Raw genomic sequence first — 17,540 nt, 5'->3', positions numbered from 1 at the left:
GACCTTGTTCCGCCCCAGGATCATTCTGAAGGAGTCGTACCTACTTCAGCTTGAAGCGAACCCAGCCAGGAACACCTCCTTCCCGTGTGTGGATCTGCCTCGTGAAGCAATCACCGAGTGTATCGCCTGTGAAACAGGAGTACCACCGAGCCGCACTAACGGCCCCAAGGGGTTCCACAGTTGGCATCACCTCGAGCCCAGGACGTTCGGAAGCACTACCACTTTTTTAGCGGATGGAGCACTTCGATGCCGTTGACATCTCCGGAGTGATAGCTGCGGAACGAAACGACTGTAGCGAAAGCACTAGAAGCCATTCTTGGCGATCCAACTCAAAAGAAGCGGGGTTTGTACAGAACTGCGGCCTACGGCCAGACCTATGACAATGCGTTGGGACAGCTCTGTCTCCCCCGCATCCCCTTTGAGGCTCCTCGGCCTTGAGATTTACGAATTGCAAGTGTGCTGGTGCTGCTGACACACATCTACTCTCACAACGACGCGGATTGGATGAACGCGCCTTCTCTGTGTCTCCCTGGAGTCCGCACACAACACACCTACCCTGGCTGTCTCACCGCCGTTTCCTCGTCACTGAGCTCGTTTGCTCTCCTTGTGCGCGATGGCCACTACCTCTACAAGTCGTAAAGCCATGCTACAAGATGAAGCGCGGCCTCAAAGTCATTTTGTGTGGTGTCACAGTCGCCCTGTTGTGTGCCCTCGTTGTGACTTTGCTGTCTGTCTTCCTCACCGGTCAGAAACAATCAGGGAGCCGATCAAGTTCTGCTGGGGGGGAATCGTTGGCGAGTCTTCAGAGTGAGGGGGCACGACAAGAGAATGCTACCGAGCAAGAAGGCATGCATGGCCGCGAACTCGGCACTAGAGTGAGTGCGGAAGATGTCACTGCTTGGTTGCTGGGGCAACATTTCACCGGGGAGGACGGAGCATGTTCTCCTCGTTCGGAGTCGTCATCAGATTCCCGTCGGCGCAGGTGTCTGCTCCCTCTAGTTTGCCACACATGGCACGCTCAAGACGAAGAAGGTAGGGCTGGGTTTCCGAGTGCCCCACTGATCAGCCAACGCCGTGTCCTGAGGGTGCGTCTCAGCGCCGTGGCCGCACTTCACTGTGTGAGAGTAGCTGCAGGTTCTGCTTCGGTAATTGCTGTCGGGACTGCGTGGTCCTGTGTTGACAAAGACACTTTAGAGATGGGGGCAGGACGTCTGCTTCTAGCCGCCTGTCTGGCGACATGCAGTACAGAGTCCACACATCTTATCAAGAGAGAGTGAGCTGCCGTACTAACGCGGAGAAATCATATGCGTCAAGATTAGCCATGTCGAGCAGCTCGCGAAGAAAATTGCTTCCGTTCTAATGTCTTGCAGCTTCCTTCAGATGCCATCGTATGTTGAGGTCCTTCGGTTCCTTGCGCGCTGGGTGACTGTTTACGCGGCAACCACATCAGTTTCCCATTTCAGCTGCGGTTAACTGTAGCGACCGCAGACACACTCTCAAATGAGCTGGAGCGGGATCCTGAGTGCTTCTTTGGCAGTCTGCTAGAAGTGCTAGGGGCGAGGTGGAGACGAGAGAAGCGAAGCCACGGCAGGAAAACGTATTCGGCCTTGGCCGGTTATCGACACTGAGCTTCTCTGGCGCACAGGCGCTCAGCTAGCCCCTCGCTACGTATATTTGCAATATATGTGTAAGCCTTCACAGATTCGCTGTCTGCTTTCACCAGCTCTCCGGCTACCCGCTCGGTCTTGTCTCCTGTTCTGTTCTCAGGCATCTGTACAGTACCCTATTCCCTTCCAGCTGGTTCGCCTTGTCATGCTTCAGCAAAGGTCTGTGGTAAAGGCCTGGCTTGCACGTACACTTCTAAGAGATGTGCCCCCCTGCTCGAAACGGGGGACGCCTGCATCCCAAGCGAAGCGCACATGTGCCGTTCTGGGCTCTGTCGACGGAGTACTCAGCCCTCAGGACGACGCGGAGTACCCTTTGGAAGGCCAGATGCGAATTCTCAGGCGTACCTGTCGGGGGCAGGAAGCTGCCTCACCGAAACGAGCCAAGCCAGAACAAGGAACCTGCACACTTCGTACACTGAGAAGACCACGGGAGGACCAGATCGAGAAGAGGACTCCATCCTCACCAGGTCGGCTTCAACAAGAGCATCGAAATCGGCGCCGGCAGGTCCAGAGTCATCTGCACCAAAATCGACCAGAGGGAGCACGGTAGAAGTGCATCCTGCGGAGCTGATGCGAGAATACAGAAGGAGAAACTCTTCGCCCGTGAAGGGTTTCGCTGCCGCGCAGGAACTGGAGACAGAAAGCCTCCCCGAGCCGGCAAGAAGGAAACATCCCTTGACAGGCGACAGTTTTGCCACAGGTGTTTCTATCTCCCAGATCAATTCGCGGGCCCTGTCTGCACTGCCCGAGCAACTACAAGAGGAATTCGCATGCATGGAAGAAGTAGGCTGGGGGCAGCCGTGTGATGGAGTTTATGTTCACTGCAGACCTGAGTGTGGTATATGCAGCCCAAGAAACATCTGCGAACCTCTGTCCTCAACGCTAGCGGGGCCGGCGACGGGGCAAGAAGCGCCTCGGACAGAGTTTGCGCCTGAGTTCCGGGGTCATCAGCCTCCTGGTCAGCGTCCAACGGGTCAACACGTGAGTCAACGAGAGCAGTGGTTTCTTACAGGCTTTTCAGATCGCGAACCCGAGCAAACAGACAGTAGTGATGGCCCCGGTCACTTCCACGGGGAGACACCGCCAGCTCAGGGACGAGACAAAGCACAAGAAGGGGTGCCAGATGGAGTTCGTGCCGCGGAGCGCGCCGATCACCAAGAAGGCAGAGGAGCTGAGAGGAGAGAGCAAGATGGAGCTCCTATAGAGTTTTCCAGATGGCAATCTAATCGAAAAGACTACCCCCAGGGCGACACAGAGGATGCGCCTGCGCGAGTCGAAGCCGAAGATGAAAGTGAAGCAGAAGATGAGATCTTGCTCAACGTCAGGAGGCAGCAGGCTGACCGCAGCAGAGGACGAGGTGATGTCTTCGGAAGTGCGAGGCTACCGGAGCTGGAGAGGGCCGATCGCATTCTCCAGAGGGAAGAGGGAGATGATGGTGGGATGCCTACCGATAAAGAGGAACAAAACGACTCGAGTGAAGAAGGAAAGTTTGCTATTCTGCTTGGCTATCAGTTCGGAGGAGGAGATCAGGAAGGAGATTCAGACGAAGAGGAAGAGCGTACGGCTACTAGCAGGTTAGCGCACGACGGAAGCGGACTCGAGAGGCCTAACGTTCGAGAAGAACAGGGAGACCCTAGAGGAGAGAAAAAGCTCGCTATTTTGCTCGGTTACAAGTTTGATGGAGGAAACCAAGAAGACATCTCTGACCAGCGGAAGGAAGACAGTGATACTACCGGTACAATGTTGTCAGAAGGCCACGGACCCGAGGACTCCGATGAATCTGAACAAGGGAAACCAGCAGATGGAGCGAAAGACCTGGATGACAACGGCGAGGCAGTCCTCGTGGGTCAGCACCACCACCGAAAAAAGAAGAAAAAACACAAGGCCGCCTGTCCGGAGGACTACGGATGCGCGGCTCCCTTGCAGCTTTCATGGACTCAACACCCTGCAGTCCTCATGAGTTCATTTGGCAAAGCCCCCGGAGTACCGTGCTTTTCCAGCTCTTCGTCTCCTGCCTTCTATCTGCCCTGGGCGTCTGCGGCTAGCGCATACCCTTTCAATCAAGCACTTGGCACTACCTTCCAGGGTGCAGGTTTTGCAGGAGTGCCCTCTGTTTCCTCCCCGATGCCCGCTCCTGTTCCGTATCCCTTTCCTGTGCCACTTCCTTTTCCTACCGCCATGTCGCCGCAAGGCCCAACAGTAGCTCCTCTTTCAGTGTCTCGGCAGCTCCCCCTGTCTCCGCTCTCCCCTTCTACGGACAGCGTGTCTCTGAACTCTTCACCCGGGCAAGGGTACGTAGGCGGGAGCACTGGAACTGTTGTAAGCCCCCAAAGTGCTATCGTATCTCCTGTGACAGGGCAGCCTATGGGAGTCAGGTTGTCTGGCGAAGCACTTCTTCAACAAGAACAAAGTCTTCGGCAGAACTATTCTCCGGGGAATGCACTCGGATCACAAAGTGCTGAGCAAAGATATGGACACCCACGGCAAGGCATGGGGCCGGTCGACCTGATACAGAGAGAGCCCCTCCAGACGCCGGCAGTCGTACAGGCCTCCGTACAACAACAGCAGCAGGTAACTGGGGTGGAACAGAGTTTTCTTCCTCCTGGCATCTCGCTAACGCCTCAAAATGCTCCACAGCTATATGGACAGCCCCAACAACCCTCTGGTGTCCAGCAAGCGGCCTTGTCTCTCACTGCGGCCAGAATGGGGAGGCAGCAAGAACCGCAGGGGGCTGGAGCAGGATCGCAGCAGCACACCCGTGCTCAGCCTCAGGCTGCAGCTACTCTGCAGTCTTACGGGCAGGCCATGCAACTGGATCCAAGGATACAGACACACCAAGAACAGCTTCAGCAGATCTTGAGCCTGCTGCAGAGCTTCTCTCCTGATGCCGCCGGTCAGCTTGGGGTCCCGTCTCCAGTCGTTCCCGCTGTCTCTTCTTTGGTCGCTGGGAACACAGTTTATCCTGGAGTGTCATCATCCCCAAGTGGAAATCCGAATTACGGAGCAACGACCACCGCGCCTGGCAGCCCCTCCAGCGTAGCTGCAGCACCAGGGACGGCTGCTGCTGTGTTCGAAGAGATGGCCACACGGGCGAGCAGCGAGGCCGGTCGATCACCACTCCCTCCACCTGCGCCACCTTTCCCGGTGTTGCCTGGCTCTCTTCCCTACCCTGGGATCGTGCCTTCTGTACAAGCGAATCGACCATATACTGCTGACCCGGTCCTAGCCTCGAGGGCCGCACAAGTCGGAAGAGACGGGGTACCAAGTTATGCAGCCACGCCGTCTGAAGGATACGTCACTTTGGGAGCTGCACAGCTGGGCGCTCCTAACCTCTACGGACTTCCCGGTCTAGGCGCTGGAGCTGGGCCAGGCACCGTCCCCGCAACGGCTGCTATCATGTCCTCTCTCGGTTCAACGCTGCTGCCGGCCTCTGTGCCGCCGCGGAGGTATCAGGCAAGGACAGACCTTACCCTGCCCTCTGACCCTTCGCAAAGTCTTTCTTCGGGTCCGATGCCCAGGGACGGAGGTGAGAAAACGCTTTTGCGGGGTGGCACCCGCGCGGGACAAGCGGACGCGCCTGAGTCAGACAGGTTCGCACAACAACAGCCAGAACCGCCGCAGGGCACTGACGACGGAGAACAACAGCAGGTATCGAATCAGTCACGTGTCTACAGGACAGAGGAGAAGCAGGAGCGGAACCAAGAAGACCAGGCGGCCCTCCAGCGGGACGCGTATCACCTGCAGTCTCTTCAAACTCAGGCTCTCCTGCAGGAACAGCTAGCTGGCGACTTGCATCAGCAGGTTCTGTCCAGCCTTCAACAGCAGCAGCAAGTTCTCGAGAAGCTTTTAGCGCAGAAAGGAATTGCTTTCTCGACGGCAAATTTGAACCAACGTCTCGCACAGGATGGTCAATCACAGTCCGAGAGGCAACAGCAACTTTTACAGCTGACCCTTGGACCACGACTACCACCACGATCGCAAGAGCAGCAAGCGCAGCTTCAGTATCAGCCTCTATACGATCCACAGCAGGAATATACCCTTCCACAGAAATCACAGCAGACGGAGCAGCGAGTGGCACTTCAGACCCAGCCACAGTCAGATCAGCAGCATCATCAGCACCTGGAAAGACAGCAGCAGCCTCAGCTGCAACCGCATCCATCTCCGAACTTCCAAGAGCTCACGCAGCAGGCGCGCAACAACCTGCAGCAGCAACAGGAGCGGCAGCAGGTTCCCCAGCTAGGAACCCCACAGCAAACGCGGTTCCAGGTACAAGTCGGGCCGGTGGGCGAGCAGGAAGACTTTCAGCTTGCCCAAAGGCTCCAATTTGCGTTAGAGCAACAACTCACGCAGCAACCATGGACACACCAGGTGCTGCCGTCACAACAGCAGGCCTTGAGCCCGCACGCATTGCAAGACCAGATGGCTCAACAGTTGCAGCAACGTCCTACATTAGATAACGTTGGCTCACGACAAGAGCCAGACAGCTTCAGTGCAGCCGACGGAAGAGCGGAGAGTTCTTTCTCCTCCAGCAACCAGATGTTCTTTCCTGCGGATACCTCAGGTTGGTCCTCCGCGGCGTATCCGCTCTTCCAAGGTCAGCCTACGGCACCGAGCTCGTCGCTCGGTCCTGGCGGAGGGAGCGCTGCAGACGGGAGAGAAGATTCGGGGATTCCTTCAACGGCAGCATCAGACAAGGGACAGAAGAGCTGTCGGGCATCGCCGTCGTGCTGTTGTGATGAGGTATAAGTCGTGTCTACACCTGCTGTCCAGCGACAGAGAAACCTGATATTTGCGGAAGCTACTATTGAGTCGCCGCAGGTCGTTAGCTCAGGTACCGCAGAGACACAACGACAGTCAGAAAGAAGTTATAATGCTACCCGCCTCCCTGGGATGAGACTGCTCTGGTAGAACCATTCTTGCTACGTAGGAACAACTGTGATGTGCCTTTCACGAAGACCCTTCTCCTGTCCGGACAACTTCTCTCTCTCTCTGTTGCCAGGTCAAACAGAAAGACTCTATATCATCGTTACCCCCGACTGTTTACTTGTCGCCGAATGTACCACTTTGTGTCATGCGCCATCCGATAAGCAGGTGTCAATATAGTTCAATTATCTTCATTCCTTTCGTTCCCGTGCGAAGACGCATCGTAGTGTGTTCGATTCGTGACAAATTAATATCCCAAGTGTCGGGGTAAGGTTAGCTGTTTCGGCTTTGATCTTCAACATGGAATTGGCTGACGATTCCCTCTGTTGTATCTGTCTTCTTCATTCAACTTGACACTAGTGGATGAATTGCACTGCGAGATGGCCGCTGACAATCTCTCATTTCCTCTTATCATCACACTCGATCTAGGTGATTCCTCTGTTGCGATGTCACAAGGATATCATCCTCTTGTGCGTGTTGCTCTGCTTACAACTCATCCAGAAAAGCGCCTTTTGCCTTCCCCCTATCCACAACACGGAATCACCCTCGTGCGAAGCTCGGAAAGAAATAAATTCCCCATGCTCCGGAATCGTCGCGAACGAATGCGCAGATGGATACTTTTGTGTCAACGGATATTGTCAGTTGCCCTTTGGTCCATACATTCCCATTGCGGGGCAGCAGCAGATTCCTCGGCGGCTTCAGACTCATCAGTCTCCTCCTTTCCTCTCCAGCTCAGAAGAGCTGGGAAGTGGGGGGCCAGATTCATCATCCTCGGAGAAAAGGGATAGGACAGCTCCACTGCTTCAGCTAGGCCTCGGTGTCGACACGGCCTTTGTGTGTCCTCCGGGATACCGATTTGAACAACAAGTGACGTATGGCTCCTCCGATATGCCAGAAGTGCCAGGGATGACATGGGGGAGATGCCAATCTGTAGCGGACATGCCCTGCGAGTCAGATGGGGATTGCGGTTGGGGACTTTTCTCGCTGTCTGTATGTCATCTGACAGAACGCCGGTGTGTGAGTTTTTCTCTCCGTCCTGAGTGCTTGGTCACGTTGCAGCGCCTTGTGCACGTCCTTCTCATCATGCGCGCCAGCTCGCTTTACCACACCACAGACGCTACCCACCGACTCCGTGTTTCCTCATCAGCGGAATCAGTGCACTGCGAGCCTCCTCCGGGTGAGTTGCCGGAGAGTACGCAGGCCCTGGGAGGGAGAGGAGGGAAAGATCTGGAGTCGTTAGGAGAAGGGCGAGGAGACAGTAGAGGGACACTCTCCGTCCTTGCAGACACTCTGAATCCTGCAGTCTTATTCCTTTGGGAGCCGGAATCAAGAACACAAGCGTGCAAAGCTCCAGAATCGGCAAGCACTGATCTTCATAATACAGCCTCGGTTTCTTCACCGCCCATCAAAAACTCAACTGAACGTGCGACATTGATGCATCTGCAGGAGTTGCGTCGGAAAGCCCTCTGCTGCTTTCTTAAGGCTGAGAATGCCGACGATCGACCCATTCATCCAGGCAAGTTTCCCAGAGGAGTAGCAAGTCTTTTTGCATGGACCAAAGAGGGACCTCTTACTGAAGCGCCGGGGGGCACGACGAGGACGACAGAAAGCGCAGGCTCTTCACCGCTCACTGGGACAACTTGGGCACGGCTGTTTCCTACTGGACAAGTCGAGTGTGGAAGTAGTGGTGCTTCGGTTCCCAGTAAAGACACACTGTCATTCGAAATGAGACCGAGGCAGAGCGAGGGGGTGAGCCGATATACCGACACTGAGTCAGAAGCGCAAACCAGAGGTGGAGAATACGGGGCCAGCAAGATCCCGCTGGGACAAGGGCGAGAGTACTTGCTTTCGCCCCGGGAGCGGGGGCAACGCGCGGTTGAAGAAAGAGCAGAAAGGCCATCTGCTACTTCGATTGAAGTTTCTCCCCCCTCAATGACGACCTCCAGAAAGTGGGACCAACGAGGCGCTTGGAGCGACTCACCAGGACTGTCGTCGAAGAAGGAAGAGCTTCCTGGCACAGATTCCTGGTCGCGACAGCAGCAAGAAGGTCATCCAGGAGCGATACAGGTTTCCTCCGCACAACAAGACTACCACGCAGATACGGGGTTGCAGAAGAAAGAAGGACTGCTGCACGAATCATCGCAGCAGCTTGGGCCTCATAGCCATATACCGGGACATCAGCAGCTGCAGACACCGGAGTTTGAGTACGAGGCGGACGCAAGGCAAGCTGAGCAAGCAGGTAAGATGACTGGTATGGAGCTACCACACGCCGAGTACTACAAAATGCTTTTTTCTTTGGCACAGCTCCAGAATCAGGTTCTACGGGACCAGCAGATGCACCAGTTCCTTCACCATCAAGTGTCAATGCAGCAGGCACAGCAGGCGGATTTCCTTCTAAATCAGCAGCTCATTCAGCAGCAGTTGTTGCTAGAGCAGATTCTGCAAGGGCAGCTTCGCAACCACCATGAACAACTTCAGGCCATCAAGCAATTACAGGAAACGGACCGGATTCGACAAGAGCAACAGCAGAACCAGGAAGCTTCGACTCAACATCGAGACGTCAGACTGCCAGGGACGCCTCCTCTAATGCTGCCGCTTCAAGAGCTCCATTTGTTGCATGAGATGGTGCTTCAGAGAGCCGCCGATATCGCAGCAAGCGAGAAAACGGAGTCGCAGTTCAAGAATAACGTCGATGAGCAGTTTTCATCGGATGCTTACAAACCACCAGTCGCTGTCCCTCTATCTGATGCGACAGAACGCCCAGCTGATAGGCAAACCGATACAGCAGTGTTAGAGGGCCGGTTCTCTCTATCAGATGGAACACAAGCCACTACCCAACATCAGGACGATAACGCGGCACGCTCTCAGAACAGCCCTCACGTCTCCATGCCTCATCCATCACATGAATCTAGTCCACAGATTAGCTCAGACCCGCGTCCTTCTCTTCCCCCTTTCCGGTCCGCACGCTCTCCAGCAGAGCAACAAGAAGAGTCAGCCGCGCCACAGACAGCAGAACAGAGTCAGGCTTTGCAGGAGGATCGATCAAGTCATAGAAACCAGACTGGAAAAGGAGCAGAAGCCCCGCCTTCAAGAGCGCCTTCAGAATCACAGACAAACCGAAGTTTCATCGAGGCAGCAGCTAAACAAAGCAACACAACGAGGGGCCGGGACCTGCGCGTGCCTCAGAGAGTGTTCGACGGCGAAGCGATAGTCACTCTGGAGCGCGGCGGCGGCTCCGAGACGTCAGAGGCAACACGCATAAAGACAGTAAGGTGACGCATAAAACTATTGTCTTCAGTTCGGCTCCGAGCCGGCGCCCTCCGTGTTTCTTTCGATACTTGCGGAAATAGATGACAGGACAGATTCATCCCTCGTACATACTTCGCTTGACACTTATCGTAGCCTGGTATCGAGTAATGCGTTGCCGCTCAGCGGATCTCCCCTTAACGGCCCTCATCCTCCATGATTTTTCCTTCGACAAGAGTAGCCTGCGTTGACGTTCCACACAACAGAGCTTTGAGGCTGCTTAGGTTCTTCAGACCCCTTGCTACCCTTGTGTCTTGTTACAGCATAGTACACGAGACTCTGATATATGGAAGGAGTAGCCGGAGTTTGCCAACTCGACGATCGGGTTGTTGCAGTATGATCTATCCATGGAGCACTACAGGGGGGGCAGAACCTTCTCCCGAGGGTCTTTCTCGCTGCTTTCACTCGCAGCTTGTTTCTTTTGAGGCTCCGCAAGGTTGGATAGATGCACTAACACAGAGGAGTTAAAGCGAGAGCGCATATCGGCTTCAACAGGTACACACGGAAGACGGGCTCCGCACGTCTCTCTTCGGGACAGTCATGGTTCTGCAAGAGTCTTCACGAGTTCAACGAAGGCCTCCTTGCCGTCTTTATGAGACCAGCAGAATGACTGTGCGTGGAGACGCCCCGGACACAGTATTTCTGCTTCAACGTGTCCCGCACGAGCGTCCTGTGTATGCATTCTCCGTAGCGAGACATTCCGTCTTATCAAGCAGCCATCTTGCGTGGAGCCACCGCTCTTCTTGCGGTGCCACCTCTTCTCGGTCATGTTGTCGGCGATGATCCTCGTAGAGAGAACGGCAGAGGGTCACAAGAAAGCCAAGATTGGGCATGGACAGTTCTATCGGGGACTGGAGACGACCGCTATGTGTATGTACACCTCAAGCTTCAGTGTGTAAACTTGATCTGCCAGAGGGTCCGTTCTGAGAGCACAGACCAAGGCAAACACCCTACACCTCTGAAGAACATAAACGTTGATCAGGGTGGGAGTGTGGCAGCGGATGAAGAGAACAAGGCCGAGCAGATATGGGTGGGTTTCCTGCAAGAGAAACTGAAGCAGCTCAAAGAAATTTTGATTCGACCTGTCGAAGAGAGGGTCATCGAATCTCTCTTTCCAGAAGGCTTGGACCCTTCTCTGGGTGAGAAAGCTGTCACAGGTTTTGCCGGACATCCGTTCTTAATCAGGCGGTCCTCGCTATAGAAAGACCTGTACCTTTTTCGTACGGTAACACGACTCTGGTGGAGTTTGGCGCGAACTCACGCGCATGCTATGATAGCACATTGCACGGGATAGAAACCCTGTAGGCCTCGGTGGGTTCCCTTCAAGAGGACGAGCAGCTGATCTTTCCTTATGTCAAGAAGGCGAAGGTTCCTAGTGCAAAACGCACACCACCTTCTGCACCTACGTTCGGCACGGCTGAGCTCCTTGCCGCTCATGCGAAGTCCTCATATGTAGGCTGTTGTATCCCGGGTACCGTCTGCCTGTGGGTTTCTACTGTGCAGCCGAAATACTACGGAACCGACGTGTGCTCGTCCATCTTTTCGTGTCCCAAGGTTTCTCCAACGCCTCCGCTCCTTTCTCTTCTCCCCTTCCAGCATCAGCTCAGTTACCTGCACCGGCGGAATTCCCCCCTGCCGACAGTTCGAAGACGATCCGCCGCTACTCGTTTTTCGTGGCTCCTAGGTTAAACGCTCACGAAGTCAACTTTGCTGGCGTTCTTCTCGACCGCTTCTTCCTCCTCAATCAAGAGAACGAGCTTTTGCAGAGCACCCCGGGTCCTTCAGATGAAGAGAGAGAGGCGGATTCCGCTCAGACGGAAGATATGGTGCTGGAATACCTAGCAGATTTGTTCACGCACGCAGAGGGTCAGGCGCGGGCGTCAGTGCTGTTTTTGCTAGTCAGTCGAATTCTCGCCGGAGCAGACCGGCTACAATCTGAGGAGCAACAGGCCACACCCCGGAGTCTATGGCGGACCGCTGTCCGTACCACGCTGGAAGGCCTGCTGCTGCCCAGGTCGACTTCAATCCCACGGCAGCTTTCCCCACAGACAAAAGACTTTCCGGCAGAGGCATTTCATGAATCGACTCCTCAGCCTGACAGGTCGGGTTCGCTCCTTTTCGAGGATCTCGAGTTCCGGCCAAGCCTGTCGGGGGGGAGAAGGCCGGAGGAGCAGAGGGAGGCCAGGAGTCCCCGTCGTCTGTCTATGACAGAAAGCGGTGAACACTGGCTATCAACCCAAAAGAAGGAAAGAGGAAGACGCACTTTTGAAGCTTTTCAGAGCGTCTGGAGAGAAGTTCTTCGGAGAGAGCTACGCAACCTTTATGGGGTAAGGGTGGCGAATAAGACTTAAATCTGTCGTTGGTCAGCGCGGTGAAGCGATATTCCTTCTCTTGTAAGTTGTCAATAGGCATATCTCTGCCTTGGAGACTTTTTTCACGCGATGTAGGAGAGCTCGGACTGGGAAACATCCTGGCGAGACCATGACGAATGAAGGATCTATCTCGAGTGGATTGGAGGGTAGATTGCAACAGAACAGGCAGAATCATCGCAGTCCTCTTTAGACTCGTACTTTCTTGTGGATATCAGGTGTTGCGAAACTCCCCACATACAGTGCAAGGTGAAAGGTGCGCAAAAAACCAGCTTACAGCAAAGAGATAGCACCTTGGAGATGATAGCTGCCGTGACCGCGAGGTTCTTTAGGTAAAGGAGACAGGATCAGCTGGTGGTCGAGAGGGCCAAAGAGTTAGATCAAGTCAGCGACACTCGTGGCCACCTCTGTCTCCTGAGCGCCACTAGTTCTTGTGCAAGCCGGTGACTGTGCTGGGTGGAGTTGCTATTATGGGGAGAAGCGAGAGAGGATTCACTGCTCGGCACAAACAAGTGGCGCCTTGTCCCTTGTCCGCTTTGCTTTTCCCTACAGCCAGAGGTAGACGTGCACCTTGCATCTCACCAAGACATGAACATCGTCATTCATGTATCAGTAAGTGAGGTCCTTAGTTGCTGTGGAGGGGAAGAGGCCGAAGGGTGCCTCGGGAGCGCTCTCGAGGCACCCGGAGGATACAAGGATAGAGACGTCGAGGCGAGGAGCCAGTCAGAACACTGAGAAGACACAAACAAACTAGGAGGCAGAGAAGTTACCCATCTTACCTCTCTAGAGAAAAACATAGCAGGAAGCCTTTTCCACTGCGTCGTAATATGAACTCAAGATGAGGCGCGCGAAGCAGAAAGGGAGCCTACTCTCAGAAGATTAGGCGAGAAGCGGAAGGAAAGTTTATCCGCGAGCCGATGAGCAAGGCTTTCATTAGGTCGGCGGGGGTGATTACAGCAACACCATCAGGGAAGGCGGTATCTCTGTATGTAGAAGGCCTCTTCAGTAGGAACCCCTGGTAAAGTGGTGAAGCGGTTCGGGGGTCAGACTGTCGTGTTTTTCTTTCTATCACATTGGGTGAGTGTTTCTTTCTATCTGGCAAGCCGTGTGGAGAGATACACACGGCAGAGGAGCTGAATGACTGACTGTTCACGCTGGCTCATATCTCACAAAATCAAGCACACGTGCAAGCCCTCTTCAAACAGATAGCCTTATGGACAGCATCAACGACCGGGGGGCACTGAATATGTATTGTCAATCAAGCGCCGAGAGTGCATGCAAGGAATCCACGCTCGCTTACGAGGGTAGTGTGGAGATGTTGGCTTACACATCAAAAGCAAGGCGCCAGTCAACACTCCTGCCGGATCTTCACCTTTTTCTGTAGGAGCTGGTACCGGATATGCATTTCCCTCACACTCATGCAGTCTCCTTCTTCTCACTGCAGACTGAACAGCCGAAGTATGTGGAGGTGAAACGCGACTCATTGCTCCCTCGAAGTCCGCTCTTCCAGCAGAGCAGTTTCTTCCAAGGACTTCGCCCTTATGAAATCCTTGTATGCCCAGGTAAACGCTCCGTACCATATCGATATTAACGATGTCTCTGAGTATCAAAAAGAGGGCCTGGAGTGTATCAGAAAAGAACCAAGCGTATGGTTCTGACGAGTCCTTTACAATCGAAATCGTGTTAGATGGAGCTAGAGGATCTCGGCGGGGATCTCGATGCAGCTCGGCCGTCCGTACTACGAACACGTCGTCTGACTCCTGTGTGTTGTTGGTCGATTGATGAGTGCGAAAGACAATCAAGTCTTTCAAATAAAACCAAGTCGCTGAGGTGTTGATCGTCCAACCGAATGCCGTCCTAACGTATATATGTTCTGGCTGTGGATTTCTCTTTGTCGGCCCCTTCTTCTGTACCAGCCTTCCTCCGGTTTGGTTTTTTCTGGTCTTGAAACGGCAGGCCATCTCTATCCAAATCTTCCTCCTTCGGAGGTGTCTGCTTATCAAGATATTCTCTTCCTTGTCAACGTTCGCCAGCTCGCCACCACAACCACCACTACAGCGCCTCCCCTAACTCAACTACACTTTCAGCAACTGTCGACGGATCCGCAAAGTCATGACCCAGACACATACAGTTCGCAGCCGCCACTCGAGGGTTCATTTTTTCCAGCTAGCACGAGCGAAGTGCTCCAGAAGAGCCCTGATACAGGGCGATATTCCTCAGCGGAAGAGACAACTGAGCCACTTCCTAGCTCCGAGCAAGACAACAGCGGGCGGCAACGAGAGTCATATGGTGGAGAGAGGAGAGAATTTACTACTTCGCGAGATGCTGTTGCGCAAGGCAACACAGGTTTACTTCCGTCAGGTGATGACCCCATAGTTGACGTTGAACTGCAGCTTACGCCACTAGAGCCGGGGCAAACCAGCTCACGCAGCCAGGCTGCACAGCAGGAGCCGCAGGGGGAGCAGAAAATACCTCCGAATGGCTCCGACAACGAACTCAGTACCAACAGGCGTACCGGTTTCATTCCTTCTGCCGTAGCATATGAAGTAGGACCACGTCTTCCTGAAAAAGGCTCCGAAGAATCATGGGCTACTAATCGTGGAATGCTCCCTCAGCGCCGTTTGCTCGGTTTACCCTCATCGGGGTCGCGAGGAGCGTCCGAAGCGTCTGCGCAGCCAAAAGGCTTACAGACAGAGATCGCCAAGAAGGGAATCGCAGTTCAGTCTTACACGCAACCCCCAATAATGAACAGCAAGGGGGGAGGGTCGCAGAGAGATCCGGACCCGAGTGAGAGAATGCAAAGACGTACTGGGACAGTACCAGCACCATCACGACGACGTCTTGCGACGGCGATAAGGCCGGAAGACACTGGGCTATCGGGAAACGAAGGTGCCTCCGTGGCGTCGCGACCCGCCGACCTTCCCGCGGGAGAGCATTTGATGGCTAGTGGTTCTCCGACATGGCCATCCCTGTCAGCTTCCCCGGCGCCGGAGCAAAACGCCTCAAGCGCAGCTCCTTCCGGGCAGCCGTCGTTATCAGCGGTAGCTAGTGCTATGATACTGGGCATACTACGCTCTGTGGAAACGTTGGTGGCTGAGAAGTGCGGCCCACTGTGTCTGGGAATGAGAGGAGATCCTACATACGCATTTCCAGAGGACCAACAAAGGGAAGACAACGTGGAAACTGATGGGAGACAAACACTGCTGAACGTTCTCCCCGAAGTTTGCTCTATCCCCGTCCGAGTAAGCTGCCGCCAGGGAAATTGCGCGCGCTGAGCAATCAATCCAGAGCAGCACAGCTAAGTAGATCGGTCCACGCAACAGGAGAGCCAACCAAAAATCTCTACGACCACTCAAACTAGACCCCCTTCGCTTGACTCCTGAGACGACGTCTGTTGCTGTAGAGGACTCTGTAGAGCATTCTGGACTGGCTTCAAGTCAGCAGCCATGTTGAGTCACCCGAGTGTTGGTATAGAAAGAGCCGCACAGTGTGTCGATCTCAAACTACTACTTTGAGATTTTGGGGGGGCGGTCGGAGATTTGGCTGTTTTCATTGCCACGTTCAAGCGTGTCTTCGTACTGTACTTGCTGCAAACGTATCTACGTTGCGGCTAGACTTCGGACCCTAGATCTTGATTCAGTTTCAGAAAAGCGAGCTTCCCGGGTGAGCTCTCAGGTAGAGCGAGAGTTCAGAGTGATGACGCGCTGCAAGGGAACGGCATAAGAAACCTTCGTGTGGATGGTCTTTTCTCTGATGGAGGCATCTGGCTTGCCTGCTTGGACACTTTGATGGAATAGGGTGCTGGGCCGGCGACCGGTCCTCCTCGTGATTCTATGTTGTGCCACAATGGTGTGCTGCTGCTGCTGCTGCTGTTCAGCTATTGCCTTCCCCGGGGGTACCCGCTTCTGAGCTCTCGGGCGTCATCGCTGCAATCCAACATGCGCTCTTGTTCCAGCCTCCCCCAGGTCTTCCCTTTGCTTCGGTGACACTGAGATGTCTGACGCACCCGAGTTTGACGCAGGCATCCGATTTCATGAGTGCAGATAAACTCCTCTCGATGGTGTCTCTTCTCGAGGGGCCGGTTGTCCTAGAGACAGACCTGAACGACGAAGCAGACAACATGTCGGCACTCTACACCGGAGTGGTTGCTGGATCGATGACGATGTCCAACGATGAAGGAGAAGCAATGCTGCATGGCCAGAAGTTCACACGAACCGTGCCGAAAGCGAAAGAACAGCTGATTGAATCCCCCGCAGCTCAGAAGGATGGTGGCACTGTGCCGGCACTGCGACAAAAGGAGGAACCGACCGGATACAAAGACACATCCGATGATCTTGCCACTCGGGGGAAGAACTCACAGAATGGCGAGGAAGTGGAGTTGGACACAGAAACTGAAGAGAGACCGTCGCGCACTGAACCGCTACAAGACATGCAAGAACATGGGGGACACAAAGGCTCTCAGAACAACCACGGTTTGAAAGGGAAGAACAGTCCCCGGATTACGGCCGCCGGGGAATCAGAAGCTCGGTCTTCTGTCCCCACAGCCAAAGAACAGGAGGCATCACCTGACACCGCTGGCCAAGCAGGCATTCCTAGCGGAGACGCGTCCCCGCGGCCTGGACAGCAGCTCCGCCAAACTGCCGATGAGCTTGCAGAACATCAGGTTCTTGCAGCAGAAAACCTAGAGTTCGATCCGCTGGAGGATGGAACTCCGGGCGAGTCTACACGAGTGTGGTCTCCACCTGTAGCTGTCCTTCAGCTCCTGAAAGACCGCCGCATAGCCGGGGTTGAAACACAGCTTCTGCGTACGCAGCAGTCGATAGTCTGAACATCGTCCTGTCGGAGGTCCCCCTCCTCGTGTGTACAAGCAGATGGAAACAACGAAGAAGTATCCTGCCTCTATCTGAGGCATAGTTTAGACGCACGTAGGTGCCAGTGTGTGCGTCGGGGCCCCATGGAGACGGCGACTCACGTGGCGTCTCCAAGAGCACTGTACGAAAGGGACAGCTTCGTCTGATGGCTTTCTCGCCGAACAGCCGACCACACCGGGCTGCGAGCCTTCTCACGGACGCGCACCTGACTTTGTCAGCTCCGTGACCACACTTCGAAGAGTTACGAAGGTTCACTGCTGGCCTACAGCAGATCGAGAGGTGCCGCTGTCCACTGCTGAAGAACAGCCAGCCATCAGCGCGGCAGTGTTACCGCCGACGACTCCTCACAGTCTGGATGTGGTGAGCAGTGGTCCGTCATGAAACGCTTGTTGATCCCTGGTAAC

General features: G+C 54.7%; 1 protein-coding gene across 1 annotated transcript; it reads left to right on the top strand.

Moving 5' to 3' along the window:
- Positions 1 to 1,919: 1,919 nt before the first annotated feature.
- On the top strand, positions 1,920 to 17,093 carry CSUI_005645 (glutamic acid-rich protein; the record flags this gene model as incomplete). Its single annotated transcript, XM_068065815.1, has 8 exons — positions 1,920 to 6,407; positions 7,092 to 9,857; positions 10,588 to 11,035; positions 11,400 to 12,223; positions 12,818 to 12,877; positions 13,710 to 13,826; positions 14,222 to 15,507; positions 16,143 to 17,093. 7 exons carry the CDS (start codon positions 1,920 to 1,922, stop codon positions 14,333 to 14,335), a joined length of 8,817 nt encoding a protein of 2,938 aa, XP_067922211.1. The 3' UTR covers positions 14,336 to 15,507; positions 16,143 to 17,093.
- Positions 17,094 to 17,540: the final 447 nt, after the last annotated feature.

This window comes from Cystoisospora suis (genome assembly GCF_002600585.1).
Source record: "Cystoisospora suis strain Wien I chromosome Unknown contig_2735, whole genome shotgun sequence".
Lineage (NCBI taxonomy): Eukaryota > Apicomplexa > Conoidasida > Eucoccidiorida > Sarcocystidae > Cystoisospora > Cystoisospora suis.
This window is presented reverse-complemented; position numbering and strand designations above follow the sequence as displayed.